Here is a 21,320-nt window from a genome sequence, read left to right on the forward strand (position 1 = left end):
TCAAAGCTCTTTTCAAAATGGCCATTCTAGTGCACTGGGGTTTGAGATTTGTCCTCTAAATCAATAGTTTTCAACTCCGGTCCTGGGGACCCACTGTGTCTGCTGGTTTTCATTCCTCTCAATTACTTAATTAGACCCTTAATTGAAATGGTAATTTGCTTAATTAGACCTTTTTAATTGTTTTCATCTTCTAAACAGTTGCAGAGTTCAAGTTATTTATAAAATATTATAGCTAACTTGAAATCTGCAATTTTTTAAGAGCTGAAAAAAATTAAAAATATCTAATAAGCAAATTATCAGTTCAATGAAGGGTCTAGTTAAGGTGAAAACCAGCAGACACAGTGGGTCCCCAGGACCGGGATTGAAAACCACTGCAAAATAAATAAATACATACATAAATAAATAAATAAATAACAAGCGCTCTGGCTTTTCTGTTCCGTATCACATCATAGATCGTTATTACTGTGTTACCTGTTTGACAATGTGGCAATAATTCTTACACTATCAGTGCACTAAAGCGGCCATTTGAAAAGAGCTTTGAAACAGACTTTAAGGATGTTAAGAATGAAAAGAAAAATGACAGGTACCTTATTTAAACAGTTGTAGCAGCACGTGGGGACGTATAGCTATATTTTTTGGAACCATGCTACCTACTCTTTAAAGATAAGTCACCAATGACTGAACCGAATCACCCCATATCTATGGCATCCATCAAAGGCAAAGTGATTGAATTCACTTCACTACAGTACTTTTATCATTGCCACCTTTGCTTTTAAACAAATCTTTGTATGCATATGTGAGCATCTCAGACAGCCTGGCCCGTACTCACTGATTTACCACCTCCCAGGTGGACACTAGGAAAAGTTCTGTCTTGAATCATATCTTGTGTGCATAAAAACAACTCAGCACACAGGAAGCGTCTTAATATGCTAGATATTAAAGTAAACACAGACAAAGCAAGTTTAAACATGATGCAGTGCTTCCTTGTTACACAGCCCAACATAATACTGTTCCTGCTGACCAATGTGTACCAATAAGCCAATGTTATTTGCACCTGTGATATTGCCACCCTTACACCATCTTCCAAGACACCTGTCCATGAAAATGTACTTCATTGCATTGCATTCCCCCTCACTTTAAGATATAATCTATGATATAAATTCTTAATGTTTGACAGTATGTTGTTTACTACTGTTCATAGAATATAGTATAAATGATGCTGAAAAAATAAAATATTCATATAGCTAACTTATGAAGAATTTAAAACGTCATTCATTTCCCTGTTTCACTATATATATATATATATATATATATATATATATATATATATATATATATATATATATATATACACACACAAACATTGTTTCCAGGTTGTCTTCATTGTTCTTCTATGCTGAGGAGTTTACTATCATCATGTGGCCATTCAGGGAAGTGTAGTATGTAAAATGTCCAATCCCTAATTTGGTCCCCATCTTGGAAAAGGTTGGGAACCACTAATTGGTAAAAACAAATGTTCTCCCTTTCAGTACTAGACATACACATCAAAACATTGTTAAGAGATACTGAAGTCCTTACAGATAAGCAATAACACACAAGAAGGTGTGGGCTGTACTGATATAGCCCATGCCTCAGATGTGTTGTAAAACACAAGGCACAGCTAATGGTGAGTGGTGCATCATGGACTGTTTACAGAGACAGAAGGCACTGTTTTCAGCCACAAACAATAAATCAAAATATGCTTTCTTTCACTGTCATAAGAAATACAGTAAATTCTGCCACTATGCTATTCAAAGCAAAAATGATGTATTATGTTCTACAATATATGTTTTCAGATAACAAACATACATTCATTAAAGTCCTGATTTAGCATGAGAAAATATTATATGTGAAAAAAATATGTTTAAGCTGAAAGCACAAAACACAGTCGTCTTCTTCTTCTTATTTTTTTTATTTTTTTTCTTGAAAAATGCTGTCAGTTTTGGGAACAGCCTGGTAACACCAAATGAGCTCTGTGCTGACACAGTGAGAACACTGATGTTTGGGGCAAGAGTTAAATAGTCCATTAGCTGACATACAAACACTGTTAAATTAATTGGAGATATAAATATAGTTGCTCGACAAGTTACAGTGAGCACCAGTTTTTGAACCCTTTAAGGCAATTTCTGGTAAAGACTATTTCTAATAAAGCTGATGATACTGTGACCCATAGAGTTACAGTCAGTGTCTTATGATGTTACATAGAGGCACTGACTGACTGGTCATAAAAGGCATTGGTATTAAATTGAATTGTTTTGCTTGACTTCTCTTTATTTATCTCCACAGCGTATGTAGAATGTATTTCTATGAGCTATGAGACTGTTTGCGAATTAATGTTTGGAACAGTCCACAGAAGGAGCGTAATTGATTTTGAATGCTGTCAAAGAGCTCCTTGGGTTGGTGGCACTGGTCGACATAAAGCTAAGTGTTTTTAATACGAGTAATGAGGTTGTCATAAGGTTAGGTGACTGGATTTTAGATGTCATAAAGATAAAAAGGCAAATGTCAAAATGACAAAAATGTTACACAACTCTAAAAGGTTAAGTCATGATAGTTGTTTAATGATGATGTCACTGTTAACATGACTTCAGTCTAAAATTCTTTCAAACCAAGCACAATGCTCTTTAAATACGTAATCTAATTTATCAGCTATTCTTAGTCATTTACATAAAAAAACAATAAAGGGTCTATTTTATTGATCTATAAATACCATTGCCCTTAAAGTATGGACCTATTCCTGCTGTATTGTTAATAAGGAGGTCATAATCGCCACAGAGGAAGTGCGTGGGATTAATAATATTGATCATTTAGGTCAGCCACTGTTTGTTATAAATAAATACATATGTAAGAAAAATACAAAGAAACAACAACAACAATAATAATAATAATAATAATAATAATAATAATAATAATAATAATAATAATAATAATAATAATAAAGTTGTGTTGCTACATCTGAAAAGCATTTAAATTACTATTTGATATTTTGCCATATGTACTGGAAGCCAAGTAAAAAAAAACATTTAAATATTTTAACAAAGTTGTACTCTTGCATTACAACAGTACCTTTTTCTATCAGAACTAAATGCTTTAAGTCTCAAAAATAAAATGTTAGAACTTGAAAGCTACTGCACTAACAAGTAAATACGAGGTGATAGGTGTTACAGAAACCGAGAGTGATGGAGACGAATATAATATTAGTGGATATACACTGTATAGGAAAGACAGGCAGGACAGATGAGGCGGTGGGGTAGCGCTATACATCAAAAATAGTCTTGAAGCCCAGGTGCTACATCTGGAAGAAAAAAAAACAACACAGAATCAATATGGGTCAGAATAATGGACAAAAAGTCAAAGGGCATAATAATAGGGATATGCTATAGACCGCCAAATTCAGACACTAAGCAAAATAATTTGTTATACAATGACATTAGAAATGCATGTAGCAAAGGAGAAGCCATACTAATGGGGGATTTCAACTTCCCCCATATAAATTGAGAAAACCCGGTGGGGAGCACGACAGACGAAATTGAAATCGTAGAAATGACAAATGACTGCTTCCTAACGCAATTTGTCAATGCACCGACTAGAGGGGAGGCATGCCTCGATTTAGTCTTTTCAAATAACGAAGACAGAATAACTAAAACAAAGTTTAGAGAACCATTGGCAAACTCAGATCACAACATGGTCTCATTTGAAGTGCTAGTTAAAACCCAAAAGTAACAAGTAAAGCTAAGGTTTACAATTTTAAAAAGGCAAACTATGAAGGAATGAAACAGAGACTAACAGACATAGATTGGAGTAAAATAGAGAAAACATCCACAGAATGTAGTACTAGAGGCACAAAACAATTACATCCCAAAAGTAGACAAATCAAAATCTAAAACAAAATGGCCAAAATGGTTTAATAGATCAATTTAAAAATAAATATATATATATATATATATATATATATATATATATATATATATATATATATATATGGAGAGAGAGAGAGAGAGAGAGAGAGAGAGAGAGAGAGAGAGAGAGAAGGCACTTTACAAAGCGATTAAAAGGGACCAAGAACAAAGTACACAGAAAGAGTACTTGGAACTGCAAACGCAAGTCAAAAAGGAAGTTAGAAAGGCCAAGAGAGAAATCGAAATGAGCATTGGCAAGAGGGCTAAAACCAATTCCAAAAAGTTGTTCCAATATTATAACAGCAAAAGAACATTCAAAGGGAAAGTAAAATGTGAGCCTAAATAAAGGTATTACTGTACTTGCATAATTTATCTTTTAATTCGTTATTTCCAGCGTGCATCCAGTGTAAATGTACCCACCTCACTGGTTTTATACTGTATAATGTACACATATCAAAGGTGGCATTTCATGACTGGACTTTAGCATATGTTTGACTTTCTTGATTTGATTTTAGGCACATAGGCAAATTAATTCCTTTGCCTTCCTAAAACCTGTCATACACATTGGGGTATATTCAAATGATTTACACTAATACCCCAAATGTTTGAATCATTCAATTTTTTGTTTGCATGTATGTATAATTTCAGGGTTGATGCTTTTGAAATAGTATTCAATCGCCACTTGTTTAATACATTGAATAGATGTTACTGTCTTGTTGGAAGCATCCTCATGTCCTGCCTACAAGTGATGTGCAGTATCTCAGCAGAAATAGCAGGAAACTCCCTGCCTATGTATTCCAAAGTTAATTTAAGACCCAGAACCATTCAGAATAATTATTGATGGATTAAATGGATCAAAACAAGGTGGTTTACCTAAATGAAACAAGGTTAGATGATGTGGTGTTTCACCTCCATCAAAGGAGCTGAACATCTCCACATATTAATGTGGCACATTGTGTATTGGTCATCTTTTTTGGTAGCAGTGAGATGTGTTTCCAGAACCTCTAGGTTCAGAGTTAAAAAGATATAATCCTATACTGTATATAGTTTCACACTTTCTTTTTATGATGCTGTTTATATAATACAAAGGAGGCAAGGATCAGGCTTTTATCTAAGAACAGCCTCTTTTTGAACCTGTATGAGATTTTCCAGTGTAAAATTTGCAATTATACAGTTTCTGCATCATGACAGTTCACAGTACATCCGAACACTTACTGACTGCCAAGATTGGCAGTGTGCTGCTTCCTTGCTGATACCAACTGAAGTGTTATGTTACATCTGTATTAGTTTCAGCTTTTTGTGTGATCCTGTTAACTGGTGGTTAACTTGATATGGGTCTTTATAATCTGTTGTGTCATGTTGCCCTCCTGTGGTGAATTTTGGAATGAGCAGATATTAACTGCAGTGCCTACCTATCTATCAGTGGTTCCCAACCCTGGACCTGAGGACACACTGTGTCTGCTGATTTTCATTCCAACTGAGCTCTCAATTACTTCACTAGACCCTTAATTGAACTGATAATTTGTTTAATTATTTTAATTGTTTTAATCTCTTAAACAGTTACAGATTTCAAGTTGGAAACAATAAACAGAGGGCATGCCCTTTGTATTGTTTTCATTCTTTTTAGTGTGTTTTTTTTCCATTAAATACAGTTGTAGTCAAAAGTTTACATACCCCATGGAAATGTATAATTTCTCAAAAACAAATAATTTTAGGAACAATCTTTTGTAGCAAAAGTTTTCCTTTTATGGATGAGGAAAAAAAGTTACAAGAAATTGAAACATTGAAAAGTTAATCATAGTATTCCTTTTATTGTCCCCATCAATTCCACTTTGGCACAGCAATGCAACAATATTTAATACATAAATAAAATACAGTGTATCATTTTAACAGAATTATTCATTTATTAAAATATCTGTTTTAATTGTATGTGATTTGAAATATTCTACAAATATCATAGTATTGCCTCAAGTCCAAGTTTTTAATTCAATCCACAAACCTGTACTTCAAATAGTTTTTCAGTATCTGCAGTAAATTCAGACTGACGCAAGAAAATCAAACGGTTCTTAACAGAGTTGGAAGTTATATTAAACTGCATTTATATTTAGCTACAAATAACTGTTGATGAACTGAAATAACATTTTTCACTCTTTAAATGCAAATAAAATGTGAAGATCAATAAAACAATACAAACCAGATTCTCAGATACAAAGAAATTAAGTTTTGTAGTTTATGAAAATATATTTAACACTACTCAACTTTAATTGTAAAATATGTATTTTGAATGCAATATCAACTGTTGACATCAGTAAACATGCAATTATAGGTTTTATTTTAGAACCAGTGAAGTCAGTTGTTGATGTACAGTACTATATTGAGTTTACTACATTAAACCTACCTACTTACTGTCATTTAACACACTGCAACTATGGTGAGCAGAAGAAAGCTGAAACAGGCTACACAATTGCATATTTAACACAACAGAAAACAATAGCAAATTAACTTTTCAAAGTATAGCCCATTTAAAAATACGTACACTAACTACAGCAATCAAAGTGAATATGCAATGTCACCAAGACATTTACGATTCAAGTCAAATGTACAATTAGACTTTACAAATAAAAAGGTATATTTATTCACTATTCATCTCCCTATAGAATTCTGAAAATACATTAGAACTAACTACAGTACCTGTTAAATGCAAATAAATTAATACCTATAACTGAACTCCCCCAAACCTGTCTATCAGTGTGAAATCACTAATTATATATATATATATATATATATAATATACACACACTGCAGAACCCTTTACACCATGTATTTTAACTATATGAAGTACTCTACTGGCATCCAAAAAGAGAAAAAGTCTATACAAATGTTTTATAACTCAAAGCCATAATACATTTACATCAAGTGTACTGTGGATTAAATATCTTGCATTCACCATATATATACGCCAACTTGCTACAGACAGCCATTCCATCCAAAATGTAAATGTCATCAGTTTTAGACTCCTGGCAAGCACAAGCTTCTGTGTATTAGGATGGACTCATTCCCACAAAGTATTGGCCTTGCCATTATTTGTATTGATGATCTAATAGTGTAACAAACAAACCATTTTCATGGAATGAAGTTATGGGTGAACATGAACAAAATAAATAATTAAAAAAAAAAAAAAACAAGCTGATGAAAAGTCCTTCAAAAGCAAACTGCAGTTCTGTCGTTTGTGTTTTGAAAGAGAAAATTAGGCAGTGCAGTTCTTTGTTACAATTGATCACCACATTATCCAATAAGTTAGCAACACACACATACACATCCACCTTTGCTAAGGTGTCTGTTACACTATGGGCAGTCCAAAAAGCCTGATTAGTGTTCCCAGCCAAAGACACACAGCAAACATACTGAATAATTCAGAATGGCCGCTTAGTTGAAGACTGGAGGTTACAATGAACAGTTTACATTGTGCAATCCAGTTAAGTCTTTAAAAGTCAACTTCACTGTTTGTGCAGCAAAACAGGCCTTCCCCCCACCAAATATAAAACCTACCAGTATATTCAAACTCCCACTACATGATTTGAATGTACACGGCTTGAAAATGTACCTCCCAATGTTGAGGTGCTTAAATAACCACTCAACACTCCCTCTCCTCTCCTCTCCACCCCCACACACAATTAACATTAGCGGTAGGAACATGTGCTCCAATATTTACCCTATGTCCAATTTATGCAGTTTGTGAACATATCTGATATAATTGAACCTAACATTGTAAAACATATCTTTATCATCCTTCAAACCCAGACTGAAAACCCAATATAAAGACTCCTGAAGCTTATTTAACAAACTTTTCAATTTGAATATGAAATATGGAGACTAACTGTGTTTTACCTGTTACATGTTTGGCAATTTATCAACTAATGCTTTATGGTTCATGTTTATGCTAGCAACAAGTCCTCCCTCGCTTGCTTCAGATCCAGCATAGTCAATTTCCTCGCCTTTGAGAGTTGTCATGTGACCTCCCAGTGCTTTAAGCAGGGCATTACCGGCACAAATATCCCACTTCTTGATATAAGTCACATGGATGTAAACATCTGCTTTTTCATGCTTCTCATCAGGTATATCCAGAAGAGAAAGGACCTTGTACCCTGAGAAAAAAAGGAAATACACATTTTAGCCAACTGAATCCAAATATACAGTTGTAATCAAATGTTGACATGCCCCAATGGAAATTTATAATTTCTAGACATTTCTCAAAGAAAAAAAAAGAATTTTAGGAAAAATCTTTTGCAGCAAAAGTTTTGCTTTTGTGGATGAGGAAAAAAAAAGTTACAAGAAATAGATGTCTACAATTATTTATTTCAGCAATTTTTTTGCAAAACTCGAAAAATGCTAATTCAAAAGTATTCATACCCTTGGAGGCTATGATAGTATTGTCTACTAGAAATTTCAATATGATAATGCAGAACCTAATTCTAGAAAATGCTGGATTGTAGGTGAACATTCTTAGAGGGTATAAAAGGGTTAGGCATAGGATGATTGTTGTCATTACCAATAAGTCAATATGGGAAAAAGTAAAGAGCTATCTGAAGACCTTAGGTAGAAAATTATTTATTGTCATACAGCTGGAGAAGGATACAAGATTTCCAAACATCTGAGTATCCCAATTTCAATTATTGTTTCTATTCCTCTCATTCCCATAGGTCACTGGAGTGGACAGCTACACAAGTGTTTTTCTCCTACAGAATAGCCGTTTTAAAACCTCCTATACAGTGGACATCAACCTATCTTATTAAGGTCGCCATCTGCTGGTAAAGAAACTAATTTACAACTATATGAAAATGAAAGCAGCATGGAACAGAAAAGTTCTGTGACGTTGAGCACGTCGAGCATATCAGTAAATACATTTTACAAGAAGAGACCACTGCAGGTAAAAAAAAATATATTCAATAAAAGTGATGTTCAGGGAATAATTTGCTATAAAGTACGCTTGGCTGCTCACTATTATTTTCATGATCATAAAACCAAACGTCCACTTCAGTGGACCTCATGCACTTACACATTAGTAACGTTCTATTTTTACTGATACTTCCAAATTTGTTAGTAATATCAGAGCATACATATCACAGTTGTATCTGTGATATTATTGCAAAAACATTTAATTTCAACATTTCTGGACCAGAACATTGATCTACTTTTAACTTATATTTGATATAATCTACTTGAATAGACACATGTGATGTGTCTATTGATGTACTCAAATAAGAGCATGTGTGAACATTGTTTCATATTTAAAATTATTTGTTTTCGAGAAATTTCTAGAAATGATACATTTCCATTGGGGTATGTAAACTTTTGACTACAACTGTGTACTGCTCCACATTTACAAGGAGACGCCATCTTATAAAACAGGAACAAAAATATTCCAGTTTCAACACCTAATCATAATATTTTCAGCAATACTAAAATACTATAGAAACCTGTAATGCAGAAGACAACTGGAAATAGCTTTTTTCACAATAAATCCAAATAGAATAGTTACAACTATAAACGTAATATCCCTGGTAACAATTTAATCTTTCTATCCGAGACCCATTTCAAATTTAAATCAACTATTTGTCTTACCTGTCTTTTATCCGTTAGATATTAAATCATTTTTAAAATTAACTTCCTGACTTTTTACTTTGCTCGTTTCATAGAAACACATCACTCTCCCAGTATGTGCAACACCTCTCCATCTTAATTCAGGTAAAACTGAAGTTATGCTGATTGGGTCCAGACATCAGTTGAAAAAAATTATCCTTTTACTCGCTGTTCTTTGATGACAATCAACTTGAACTTAAATCCACAGCTAGGAATCTTGGAGTTATCTTTGACCCTGAGCTCTCCCTTGATTCTCACATCCGGGCGATTACAAAAATGCCCTACTTTCATTTTAGGAATGTTTCCAGGATTCGGCTCACGCTGTCTCAAAAGAATGCAGAGATCCTGACACACACTCATATCTCTTTCATGATTGATTATTGTAATTCTCTCTTATTGTCCTTCCCAACTCTACCATGTCACGATTTCAGCTACTTCAAAACTCTGCTACACGCTTTCTAACTTGTACCAAACTAAGACAGTACATTAGCCTTGTCTTGGCTTCCTTACATTGGCTGCCTGTAGAGCAGATAATTGATTTTAAGGTCCTACTTCTGACATATAAGGCTTGTAGGGGACTTGGTCCAGATTACATTGGTGAGCCGTTGACATCGTACGCTCCGGGTCGCTCTCCGTGTTCCTCCGTGTTCGGGTCGGCTTGCTGTTTCTTCCTTCCACCTTGTCTCAATGGGTGGAAGAGCTTTTTCTAATTATGCGCCCAGACTCTGGAACTCAGTCACTGAGAACATCCGTCAGGCTGATTCGCTTCTGATTTTTAAAAGTAGGTTGAAAATGTTCCTTTTCAATATGGCTTATTCTTGATTTGTACAGCACTTTGTGATAACTCTGTTGTGAAAGGCTCTATATAAAAAACAAAGTATTGTATTGAATTGTGGGAATGTACATATTATGATACTACTGCCAATAGTGTCTTACCTGCTCCACCAGCTGGAATGATGACTGTGTCATTTCCAAATGCTTTCTGAGCAAAGGCCTTTACCTTCCCAGCATGAGAGCGGGAAACAATTATTTGTGGCGATTTTTCATTATAGGATGTACGAGCCTTTATGTTTGAACCACCATCCACCAATGCCCAAGCTGAAAAACGAACCACAAAGCCAAAATTAGAAAACTCCAATCTTTGTAATGCTGATACCTTGGTTTAATATTAGATAAGACACTTAACACAATTCAAGATACCTGTGTAGGCCGAGAAAGGTTTGTGGATAACTCCAATCACCGGTACACCGTCTACAGCAACACACACCATAGTAGTAACATACTGACGGAGGTCCTCTGCATGAAAACAGCACAAACAAATACTTCATATCAGACTGCATGATTTGTAAACATGTAACTTTCAAGGTCATGGTTGTCAAAACACATTATTGCTATATATAAACCTGAAAATATGAACTAACTACCTCAAATATAAGGCTTTGATACTGTGGTGGGGGCAGCTTCGCAATAAAAGCACCTACAAAAGGTTTAATTTTTCCTGTACAACACCCATGATTTAACTTGACCTGGGGAATCACAGAATACAGGTGGCCATCTTAGGTCAAAGTCAATGGTGACAAAACATTTTGCGAAAGGAGTTTCCATAACACTAAAAATCTTACGTCAAACTCAGGCAAGCTCTTCTTACAAAAGTATTTAATTATGTTGATTCATAGTCTTACAAACAACTCTGATTTTTGAAGGAAGTAAGAACATTTGACACCATATAACCTGTTGCAACTTTAGTGTAAGTCATAAAAAATATGGTACCATTTTCTAAAATATTATAATGTAAACTGCAAGATGATCAGTTTAACATGCGTGTTAAGACATTTTGTTTAAAACTTTGTGAATTCCATTTGTTTCATTCACAAACTTAAATATGACAGTCTGAATTCTCTTCACAGACACCACTTTTTACATTTCAAATCTACTCTTATAGAGCACTATTCATGGCAAGGCATCCCAGGGCTCTTCACAAATACAATTTCAAATATCACTAATGAGCTTGTGGTTATAAATCAGTTCCAACTTTGAAAAGGCATACCACATCTTTATATAGCTAATCTTTTAATCAAAATATTCTTGGGTTTTTTTTTTGTGCCTGGAAAATACTGTATTTTGGTCAGATGTCACTACTTTTATAGTGGCAATATCAACATAAACAGCAAAAGCACATTGAATACACACCTGTATACTCTTGAGTGGCATCCAGTGGGTCGATCCACACAGTGATGCTTTCTGTCGGCACTTCCCTTGACTCACTGATCGTATTTCTTATGTCTTCAGGGATCACATGGTTCCACACACTAGTTTCATGAACAGAAGCATCATCGTGTTCTTCCGAGTTGACCTACAACACATATATACTTTATTTCATTAAACGTGAAATAATGAAGTCTTTAAATGGCAAAGGCCCCTATGTTGTGTTGTACACAATTTATTTTGTCATTGACTAAGGCGAGACCCATTTATCATGGCACCACAAAATAAAATACACTTCCTTTTTAGCAGGTCCTGTACACAAAGTGAGTGTGACATTCATACCTTAGCCTCAGAACACAAATTCAATTTATAGTGTGGTGGCAGGATATATTGGTCACAGAAAACTTCAGTGTACTTTCTAAAATGGGGGGGACGCAACTTACTGTTTTTTGAGCTTGTGCAGACCCTTCAGGTGAAGACAGAGTTTATATAATTATGACTGTTAGTGGGTATGTGAACTCTGTCTTGTTGGAAATTAGTATGCATACTTAATAAGTAAATAAATAATCTTTGAAAGGAAATTTAGAGCCCTTCCTGGCATTAAAGTGAACAGAATCTTCATTTCCATGTTTTATTATAACCATTATATTCCAAAAAGGTTCCAAAAAAAAAAAAAAAAAAAAATCTATATATCTGTAATTGAGGAGTGCTGAAATATGTTTGCATAGAATAATGTAAGTAAACATTGCAATGTTTGGTAAATGTAGTTGGGAAGCATCTTACAGATTGTGGTATTGTGTAAGATCTCAGATAAGGTAAGCTTAATGGTAAACTTTAAATCATCCCTGGTTCATTTTCCACAGGCTGTGGAATGCAAGATGTTTGTACAATTATTTACATTCAGACTGAGCTCTTAACTTTCCCTCTCGTTAAGCCATGCTTAGCTAGTGGGTTCTGACACCCAAGTTGCCATACCTTTCTTTACACTGTGTTTTTCCATTAATTGGTAAATACCAGTCAGAGACGGTTTCAAAAGCCAGGTGACGGGCAGATTGAAGCTGCTCGTTAGCTTGACTGCAGTAGAAACATTGACTGTCACGAACAAGAGCGAATGAGTGTGCCTATAGACTATGCCCTTTAAATCACAGGAAATCGAATGCATAATTTATGCATAATGCCATGTCCTGTACGAGACTTTTACACCTAAATGTTTCTTCCCATGGTTCAATATAAATCCCAAAGGAATGTCATTATTCTAACCTAATGCTAAAAGATTTTCTAACCTCATACCAGTAGCAAGAAGATACCAGGAATATAGCCGGCAACTTCAACTGTAACTTTGTCAATCATCAATTATACAAGTGTCCCGTACAACACTTTGTTTATCAATTTAAAAAATAAATAAAATGCAATCTTATGGTATAAAGATTAATTTACAGAGGATTTAATTTAAATGAAAAGGTTAAACACTGTATGGCAGCACCAAACAGCCATGTTAGCACTTCTGTGATATGTTCAAACTCAAAGGACAAGGGGAAAGATGCTGTATGTGCATTAATTGACTACCTATATGACAACATAATGTCAACTGATAATGGGTCAGAAGTAGTAGTTATGGACAGACTGTCCATCACCTTAATTAAAAAAATCGATACATGGTCAGGGTTCTGCACCTGGAAGTACTTAGCCACAAGACATGGGAAAGGCATAGTAGAAGGGGGCAGGGGTAAAGTCTTGATCGTACATCAGTAATGAGCAAAAAGTATGATGCTCCTGTTGTGCAATTTTCTGCAGATTTTGCTTGTGTAGCAAAGAAATTGTTACACAACACCACTGTGTTTCATATTTCTGAAGAGGAAATCAGTTCCTGATGAACCCCTGGGTAGATTTATAACCTGTCTCAGGAACACAAAACATCAGGGCTTGAATTTCATGTTTGTGTGCTGGGGGGGATTTCCCCCCTATGCTGCAGCCAATGGGGGGTGGGGGGGTTCCAAAATTTTAGGGGGGAGTGGCAAAAAAAGGCACTTCTGCATATATAAAAACTATATATTTTACTACATCATCATTCACACTGGTGTTGCTTTAAAATAAGCTGCTTTCAGGAGACCTAACAGCTGTTCATCACTGTGAGTCAGAGCACTCTCCATTGCCTGAAGACATACCCCTAAGTGTTCACCAGTGAGACCCCTGCTTTTTAAGGGGGGGGAGGTGGGTGCTGGATCAAGATTTTTGTACATGGCTGAAGCTATGCCACTGACCTAGACTTAAGGGCTATGCACACTTGGAGTGAAGCAAACGATACGAATACAGCACGAGTACATTAAAAAAAAAAAAAAAAAAACACAACTGTAGCTAGTCATGAAAAGAAAATACCGTCTGCGTTTGCTCCTTTTGTGGAGACGAAATAAATAAAACAAAAGAAAATCTTGGTACACCACACACTAAAAAAATGACATTTAACAGTGAATGTTTATATGTGATCTGGTTTAACATATAAATCATTCAAAAAGAATACATCTACACATTTCTTTGTAAATACTGTGAATTAGTTTAATATACTTATTTTTCTATTGATTTTCAGTTAATAAAATCTTCAGTTAGTGTGTGAATGTGATTATTATTGGTCAACATTATTAAAACAGAAATACAAAACCAGTGTGTGGTCTCCGTCTCTGACCAAAATTAAGGTGAAATAAAGAGATAAACATACCATAAATTTCCATTTGTTCTGTTATTTCTTACCATATGGCATCTTTCTTTTTATTGTCTTTATAACCAATGACACTGGCATCATAAAGAACATTATTTGACTTTAATTAAATTTTCATTGATGTCCATTTCTATTTTATTTCTGTGGTAATTTCTGCGTGAACGAGACAGTAACAGACTCTGTTCGAGTAATGACGTGGTGTGTACAGAAACATAGAAGGCTCGCACAGACAAACCGTTAGTAACAAGGCAGTTCTATCTTTGGAGTAAGAGGGGAGTTTGAGTAGCAGCTACAGGAATATAGAATGGTAATGTACACCTCTTCATGGTGACCCCCCCCTACTCCCCCAAAATGAAATACGCTTGGACAGCTGTATTGGATTTACCGCTGTATCATGTATAAAGGGTTTCGCAGCCTCACAAACAATAACAAACTTAATATGCACAAACGTGAGAATCCATTGCACGGCCGTGCGACTTTCAAAATTGTGAAGAAAATTGTTTCAAAACAATTGTTTTAAACCTTGAGACTTGACATGCATGTGAAGTGAAGATTTTGCATGCAGCAGAAGAAAAATGTGCTTTTCTTTTTAACCAGGGCTCCATTTCTGTTTTTTAACTCTTACACTCAGCCCTATTTCTGCCTGTTTTTCACTTTTTTCATTTATGTATGTTTAACTACAGGATAGTTTGTACTGCATGCATGTAACATATAAAATGAAAGACCACAAAATGTCTTTTCATATTATGTAAGTTGCAACAGGATCAGGCATACTATATGTGGTAGAGATGAGAATATGTGTTTAAAAAAAAAAAATCATGTTTGGTCTCTGCTATATTGTAATCATAGATGGATTATTTAAAAAAAACAAACAAAAAAAACAAAAAAAAACACACTGCACCATTGAAACTCAATATGAAATGAACATGGGGGGAGGCTGAGTTTCTAAGCTTTCCAACGATAGACTCAAAACAAAACCTGTGAACTCTGTCACATGATGAGAGGCTTAACTTCAGGCAGTCATAGTTCCGGCTAGGAGTACTGCATACACACACTGAATACATCTTTGGAAAGCCCCGAGACTGTACTTTTAAACAAGCCAACCAAACCAGATAGGTGGCTTTTATGGTGCTTGAGTAATATGTGCGTAACCTTTGGTGCACTGGTGCCCCAAAATGAAAAGTCACCGCTTGCAAAACAACACCTAGACTTAAGATCGTATTTTTTTTTCAAAACTGTTTACTTATACTGCAGTGTAATGAGTTTCTATAATGCTTAAAGATAGCGGCCGAGAATCACGTACGAGAGAATAAAGTCTCGCGGCACTTAAAATATCCAGCACTACTTTATTTATTTATTTATTTATTTTAACCAGAATGACTTAGAAAGTGGCTCATAGTGCTTTCATCACTGACACCCATTATAGATTGTTGTAGCGTTTCAGGCATTCTAAATTGGGTGAAAAGTACAGTAGCTTGGTGTCTTACAATATCTCTGCGGGATTTTCCCGCACTGAAAGTTGCAGATATGCGGCAGCAGCTTGGAAAATGAGTGATTCCCACTGTTAAATTCAAGTACTGAAAGATGCAGGTAGTTTGCTATGATTTTGAAACTGGAAAGACACAATTGTGGCATAATGCCTTGGAAGCTACTCCAGCCATTATCATTGATCCCACTGATCATGCTCACACTGCCAACAATGACACTACTACTGGGACAGCCAGTACTTCCTAACTGACTAACACAGCAGCTACAGACCAAGCTCCTGCCACAAATACTACCAATAGTTCAGGAAGCACCAGTGGCTTCGCTGTTGTGGAGTGGTGTGTTGTGACTTATGAGGGTGTTGGGTACTCAGGAGGAATAACATGCATCACAAGTGATGAGATAAGTATCTGTGATGCACAAATCTCGCAAACATTTCAAATGGCCAGGCAATGTGGACAAGATTTTCTATGTGGCTGGTGATATAATAAAAACAAATCCAACCTCCTGTTGTTGTTGGTTCCAGGGGTCAATTCTGTTTTGAGGACTTTCTTACTTAAAGCACTGGATGAGCCAATACTGAAGATTCAAACACTGAGACGTCAGAAAAATTGAATTCTGACTTTGACATTGATATTTATAATTATGTTCATACAGCATATGAAAGTATTATAGTGTATCAAGTGTTCATTTCGGAGGTATTACTGAAATTCGTTAATCACATGTTGCCTGAGCAAGCTACTGAAAATATGGATGAAGTTTCAAATGTAACATTTGTGCTTTTGTGTGGTACTGTGCTATTACAGCCTTGATGTATTATTGCCTAAATATCCTAAGAGACATAATCTGCTTTACTTTGACAGTAGGATGAAAGTATGCCTGTTAATTTAGGTAGCTTTGTTTAAAAAGCAGGTAGACAAAGCTGTCCTGCACAACACTTTAGTTGTGTAATTATAGTACTGTAGCTGGGGTCTAATTTGCTTTTGTTTGTTAGATGTACCTCTCCTGATATCTATTAAGGTAATCTCTAACAGATTCACAGACTTTTTATGCTTTTACCTCATGCCTAAATCCATGTCCAATTCAGTGTCCCGTACGACATACTACATTAAGAAATATTTAATACTAATGACCACATATTCTTTAATGATTAATACCCTATGTTTACCTTGGTAATATACTCTGTCTAAAACATTTAACATCTTAATTTAAAATAGTTTTTACTATAGAAACCAAAACGTTTTCTTAATGTCCCGTACGATATATATGGAATTGCCCTTAATTGTCACTTTCCAATAATAAATTCTGTAAATGTAATTTTACTTCAATCCCAAAACATAAATAGATTGAACCCGAGTTAAAGCCAGGTCAAAAAATGAGTCGTTGATTTAACTCTAAGATCTCTGAAAAACAATACATGTAGGTCTGTGTCAATGTGAAATTGATGCAATGAGCAGGGAATCTACATCATGCTCTTTAAATTGTAAGGCGTATGACCATATTTACACCCGTTTTTTTTCGAATATGAAAACAAAACATTGATGTTACAAAGTATCAAAAAATACATAAGTTGATTTAAAAGCGTCCAACTAGCTTGGCTGTTTCTTACTTTGTAGTGCTGTAACATTAAAGAGTAAGTAGCGGGATTCCAAAAAATACAGCTTCATTCGTCCCTGCGTGTTGCTACAACTCTTTACCAAATCCGATCGCACTTTCAATCACGATTAAATGTTGCAATTGGGTTTTTCAAAATTTAAGTAAGAAACAACCCACGACAGGGTGCGCAGTAAGACAATTCTTACCGCAAGTGGGTTATTTTGGTTATAAAATGGCTTTTTTTTTTTTTTTTTTTAAATAATTACACAAACTATTTTTTTTTTTTTTAAAGGAAAAAAATTGAAATGTATTATGTATCCTTCCACTGAAAAGAAAAATAGTCCCTGAATACAAATATTTTGTATTATTTTATTTGCCATAAACATTACATTGTACACTCCCATATATAGTAACATTTTCAAGATAAAATGGCATTTGGGAATTGAAAGCAGACTGATTCCCCACATCTGAGGGAGGATTCACGGAACAGCTAAACACTGCACTGGCACTTGACATCAAGGGAGGAGCTTCCAAGTGTGTTTTTTTTTTGTGTACAAAATTATCCTACTCAGGTTTTGCGGTGTTCAAGCAAAGCTGACCAATAATTTCAGAGGCTGTTTTCACAATCGATGGCCGGTAAACCAGTATTCGATGATATGTGGACTAAACTACTTCCGTGTCAGTTTGCGCAGTGCCGCAGTCATTCCTGTCCGCGGTGAGCACAACAGAATTTTATGTCGAACCCGACCTTGTTTAAAAGCCCAACAGTTGTGTCAGAAGAGAGCAGGAGAGATTTTAATTTAGTTTTATATGTTTCTGAAATCGGAAGGTAGTGATGAGGTGTATCTGTTGTGTCGAGTTTAAAAATGGCATACTTGCTAGTTAGTTTTATAAGGCGATATTTAGTTTAATAAGTAGATGCCGCTGCTGCATATATATTACATGCCGAGTTAGACTTGCGTGGTGATTTCTCAGATGGCTTTTGAATAGTGTTACTGCTTGCCTCTGAGGTTTCTTTGTTCTGTTCTCTGACTAAATAAATACCACGGTATAATATGCCAATTCTTCTGTAATTCTTGGACAGATGACCAAAAAAAAACAACAGATTGTTGATTGACTTAAATGCTGTTTCAGTTATATGTTGACATTTTTACCTACAAAAACACTGTTAAGATAATTGCTACTATTAAGGTGTAGTAATATTAATAGATCAGGTAAGTAAGTTGGTCTATGATGTCATAGCCGTGCGGTAACAATTATTACCGCACGGTCATGTGACCTTGTTCAGCCAATCACAGCACTTCATTTATCCAAGTCATCGCTATAGGTACCGCCCACTGCTTTGCATAATATACCCTGCTATAGAGTTGCTACATATAACGATTTGGTTGGATTTTAATACAACAAGTTTTGTTTAAGTAATATGCATTATACAAATAAAAAGATCGAATTGTGAATGCGAGTGACATTTAATGTTGGTCCATGATGTCATAGTCGTGCGGTAAGACGATTGTGATCTTGTTAAGCCAATCACAGCACTTCATTTATCCAAGCAACTTTATAAAGAGGAGAGCAGGTATACTTTGATTCAAAACACTAGAATTATTGTGATCCTACTGCGGAGGTGGATTTAGCTTTTAAATGATCATATTACATCGAGATTTTGTTTGAATTGTCATAGCAAACACACACTATATGTCCAAATAGAGTGTTAGAATATAATATTTACATATTTAAGTTTTGTATCCATGCAAGCAAAAAGGAAAACACGTATTTAGTATAGCTTTAATAAAACATACGCCTCCTTAAAGCTCGTCTGAGAGATGCTGGAATCCCGACCTACGAGGAAGGCGATGAAGTTGTCCAAAAAAACCATATCCTTTTTTCAACAGTTTTATTTTTATTCAATTTAAATTTGGTTATTTAATTTCTGCTAAGCAGGTATAAATAAAATAACCATTGTTTGCATATATGTGCACTAACATTAAAAGTAATTTAGATGTTGTTAAATATAAAACAAATAAAGTTGTGTAACCACTATTACCAAGATCTCATTTGTTTTGTTAAATTATGTTCTATCAAATAATAATATACAAAGAAGAAGAACTAGCCTATTCAAAAAACTGGATTTCGTAATTGAGTGATTATTTGTTATCTGGAAAAATGTAATCCAGCAGTGACATTTTCTGAAAAACCAGATTAAAATGATCCAGATAAAAGTAATCACGATCACAAAATATAGGATTAGAAAATCCTGATCACTAACCCAGATTCAAAGTTTTGAAAAACCTGCCCCAGAAAACCGTGTAGCTCTCCAGTACCAGGATTGGAGACCTCTGCCTTACAGTATCTGCTATAATAATAATAATAATAATAATAATAATAATAATAATAATAATAATAATAACAACACTAATAACAATAATAACAATAATATTATTAAGGTATATATATATATAGGTGTATACACTGTGATCCAATGAAGCCCAATTTTACTGCGGTGCCTGGCTTGGAGAACTTGATTCTGCTTCTGCTGGTACAATGGTGTCTTTTCATTACGGTTACTGAGCTCAAAGTAATCAAAATCGGCCAGGTTATAACCTAAAAAGAACTGGATCACCGTAAATATCGGACTCTGAAACACGCACGCAAACATACTAAAAACACTAGTTTCTATTGACTATTTGGTTTCTTTAATGTAACTTACCTGTAAATTGGGGAAAGTGTTTCTAATCAGATTAAACATCTTCCTGTGTGAAAATAAGTCTCCCGTAGTAAGCATTTCCTTCGCTCCTTCTCTAGTCTTTCCTTTAGATTTCTCATGCAGAGCATTTTCTTCTCGAATTCTTTTCACTTCTTGTCCTCCCAGAACTGCAGCTTCCACAGACAGTGCCAGTAGCTCCCGCAGATCCACCGTCTTCGCTTGCCGAAATGAGGCTATTCGATTAGCTATCACCCCGGAGTATAGATGGTATATCACACCAAGTCCCAACAAACAAAATATTATCACTCCGAGAGGGGAAAGTCGGATACCCATCGGAGACATTGTGAAAATAATAATAAAAAAAAAACTTTTGTTTTGTATAAAATGAAACAAAATAAAGTTGAACGCCAGAATACTCAGACTGTAGGCTTTTACCTTTAAAAACAGTTCTATTAGTGTAGTATTTTGCAATTTGTACACATTAATAAAAACGTAATTTATTTATATGAAGATAATATTTTTGTTAATGTGTTTTATTGTACAAACGGTAACGGCGGTACGTTGCTCTCAGACCTAGCTGGATTCGTGAACTGTGTGACTAAGCTGCATTCCATTGATTATGGAAACACTTCCTGCTGCAAAACATTTTTTTTTTAATACAGTGAATAATAGTTTTAAATTACAGATCAAGGCTGAAATAAAATACTGGTTTACTGTTTTGCTGCGCGTAGCTCCACGTCAACTCCACGTTAAAAGTTAAAGGCAGCCTCTTCCTTTTCCAGGTCAAAGGCTTATTAAAATGTCACATGATCGGGTATAGCTTCGTTATTTCCTGTGTGTTACGCTTTCTGTATTCAGATAAATAAATAAATAAATAAATAAATAAATAAAATTATATATATATATATATATATATATATATATATATATATATATATATATATATATATATATATATATATAACATTTAAATAATAATAATAATAATAATATACTCAATTGAAAGGCATTGGTAGGCAATAACACCCGTTTTAGTATA

At 34.8% G+C, this 21,320-nt stretch overlaps 1 protein-coding gene across 2 annotated transcripts; it reads right to left on the reverse strand.

Moving 5' to 3' along the window:
• Positions 1–2,034: 2,034 nt before the first annotated feature.
• Positions 2,035–21,092, reverse strand: bpnt2 (3'(2'), 5'-bisphosphate nucleotidase 2). Of its 2 annotated transcripts, XM_033993842.2 has the most exons (6): positions 20,285–21,092; positions 11,769–11,931; positions 10,779–10,874; positions 10,515–10,676; positions 7,827–8,083; positions 2,035–3,334 (listed from the first exon to the last, which is right to left on the reverse strand). In XM_033993842.2, exons 1-5 carry the CDS (start codon positions 20,621–20,623, stop codon positions 7,830–7,832), a joined length of 1,014 nt encoding a protein of 337 aa, XP_033849733.1. In that variant the 5' UTR covers positions 20,624–21,092; the 3' UTR covers positions 2,035–3,334; positions 7,827–7,829. The 2 variants fall into 2 exon arrangements, with proteins under 2 accessions (XP_033849733.1, XP_033849732.1); XM_033993841.3 differs by lacking the exon at positions 2,035–3,334 and having other exon boundaries at positions 5,730–8,083.
• Positions 21,093–21,320: the final 228 nt, after the last annotated feature.

This window comes from Acipenser ruthenus, chromosome 3 (genome assembly GCF_902713425.1).
Source record: "Acipenser ruthenus chromosome 3, fAciRut3.2 maternal haplotype, whole genome shotgun sequence".
Classification (NCBI taxonomy): domain Eukaryota; kingdom Metazoa; phylum Chordata; class Actinopteri; order Acipenseriformes; family Acipenseridae; genus Acipenser; species Acipenser ruthenus.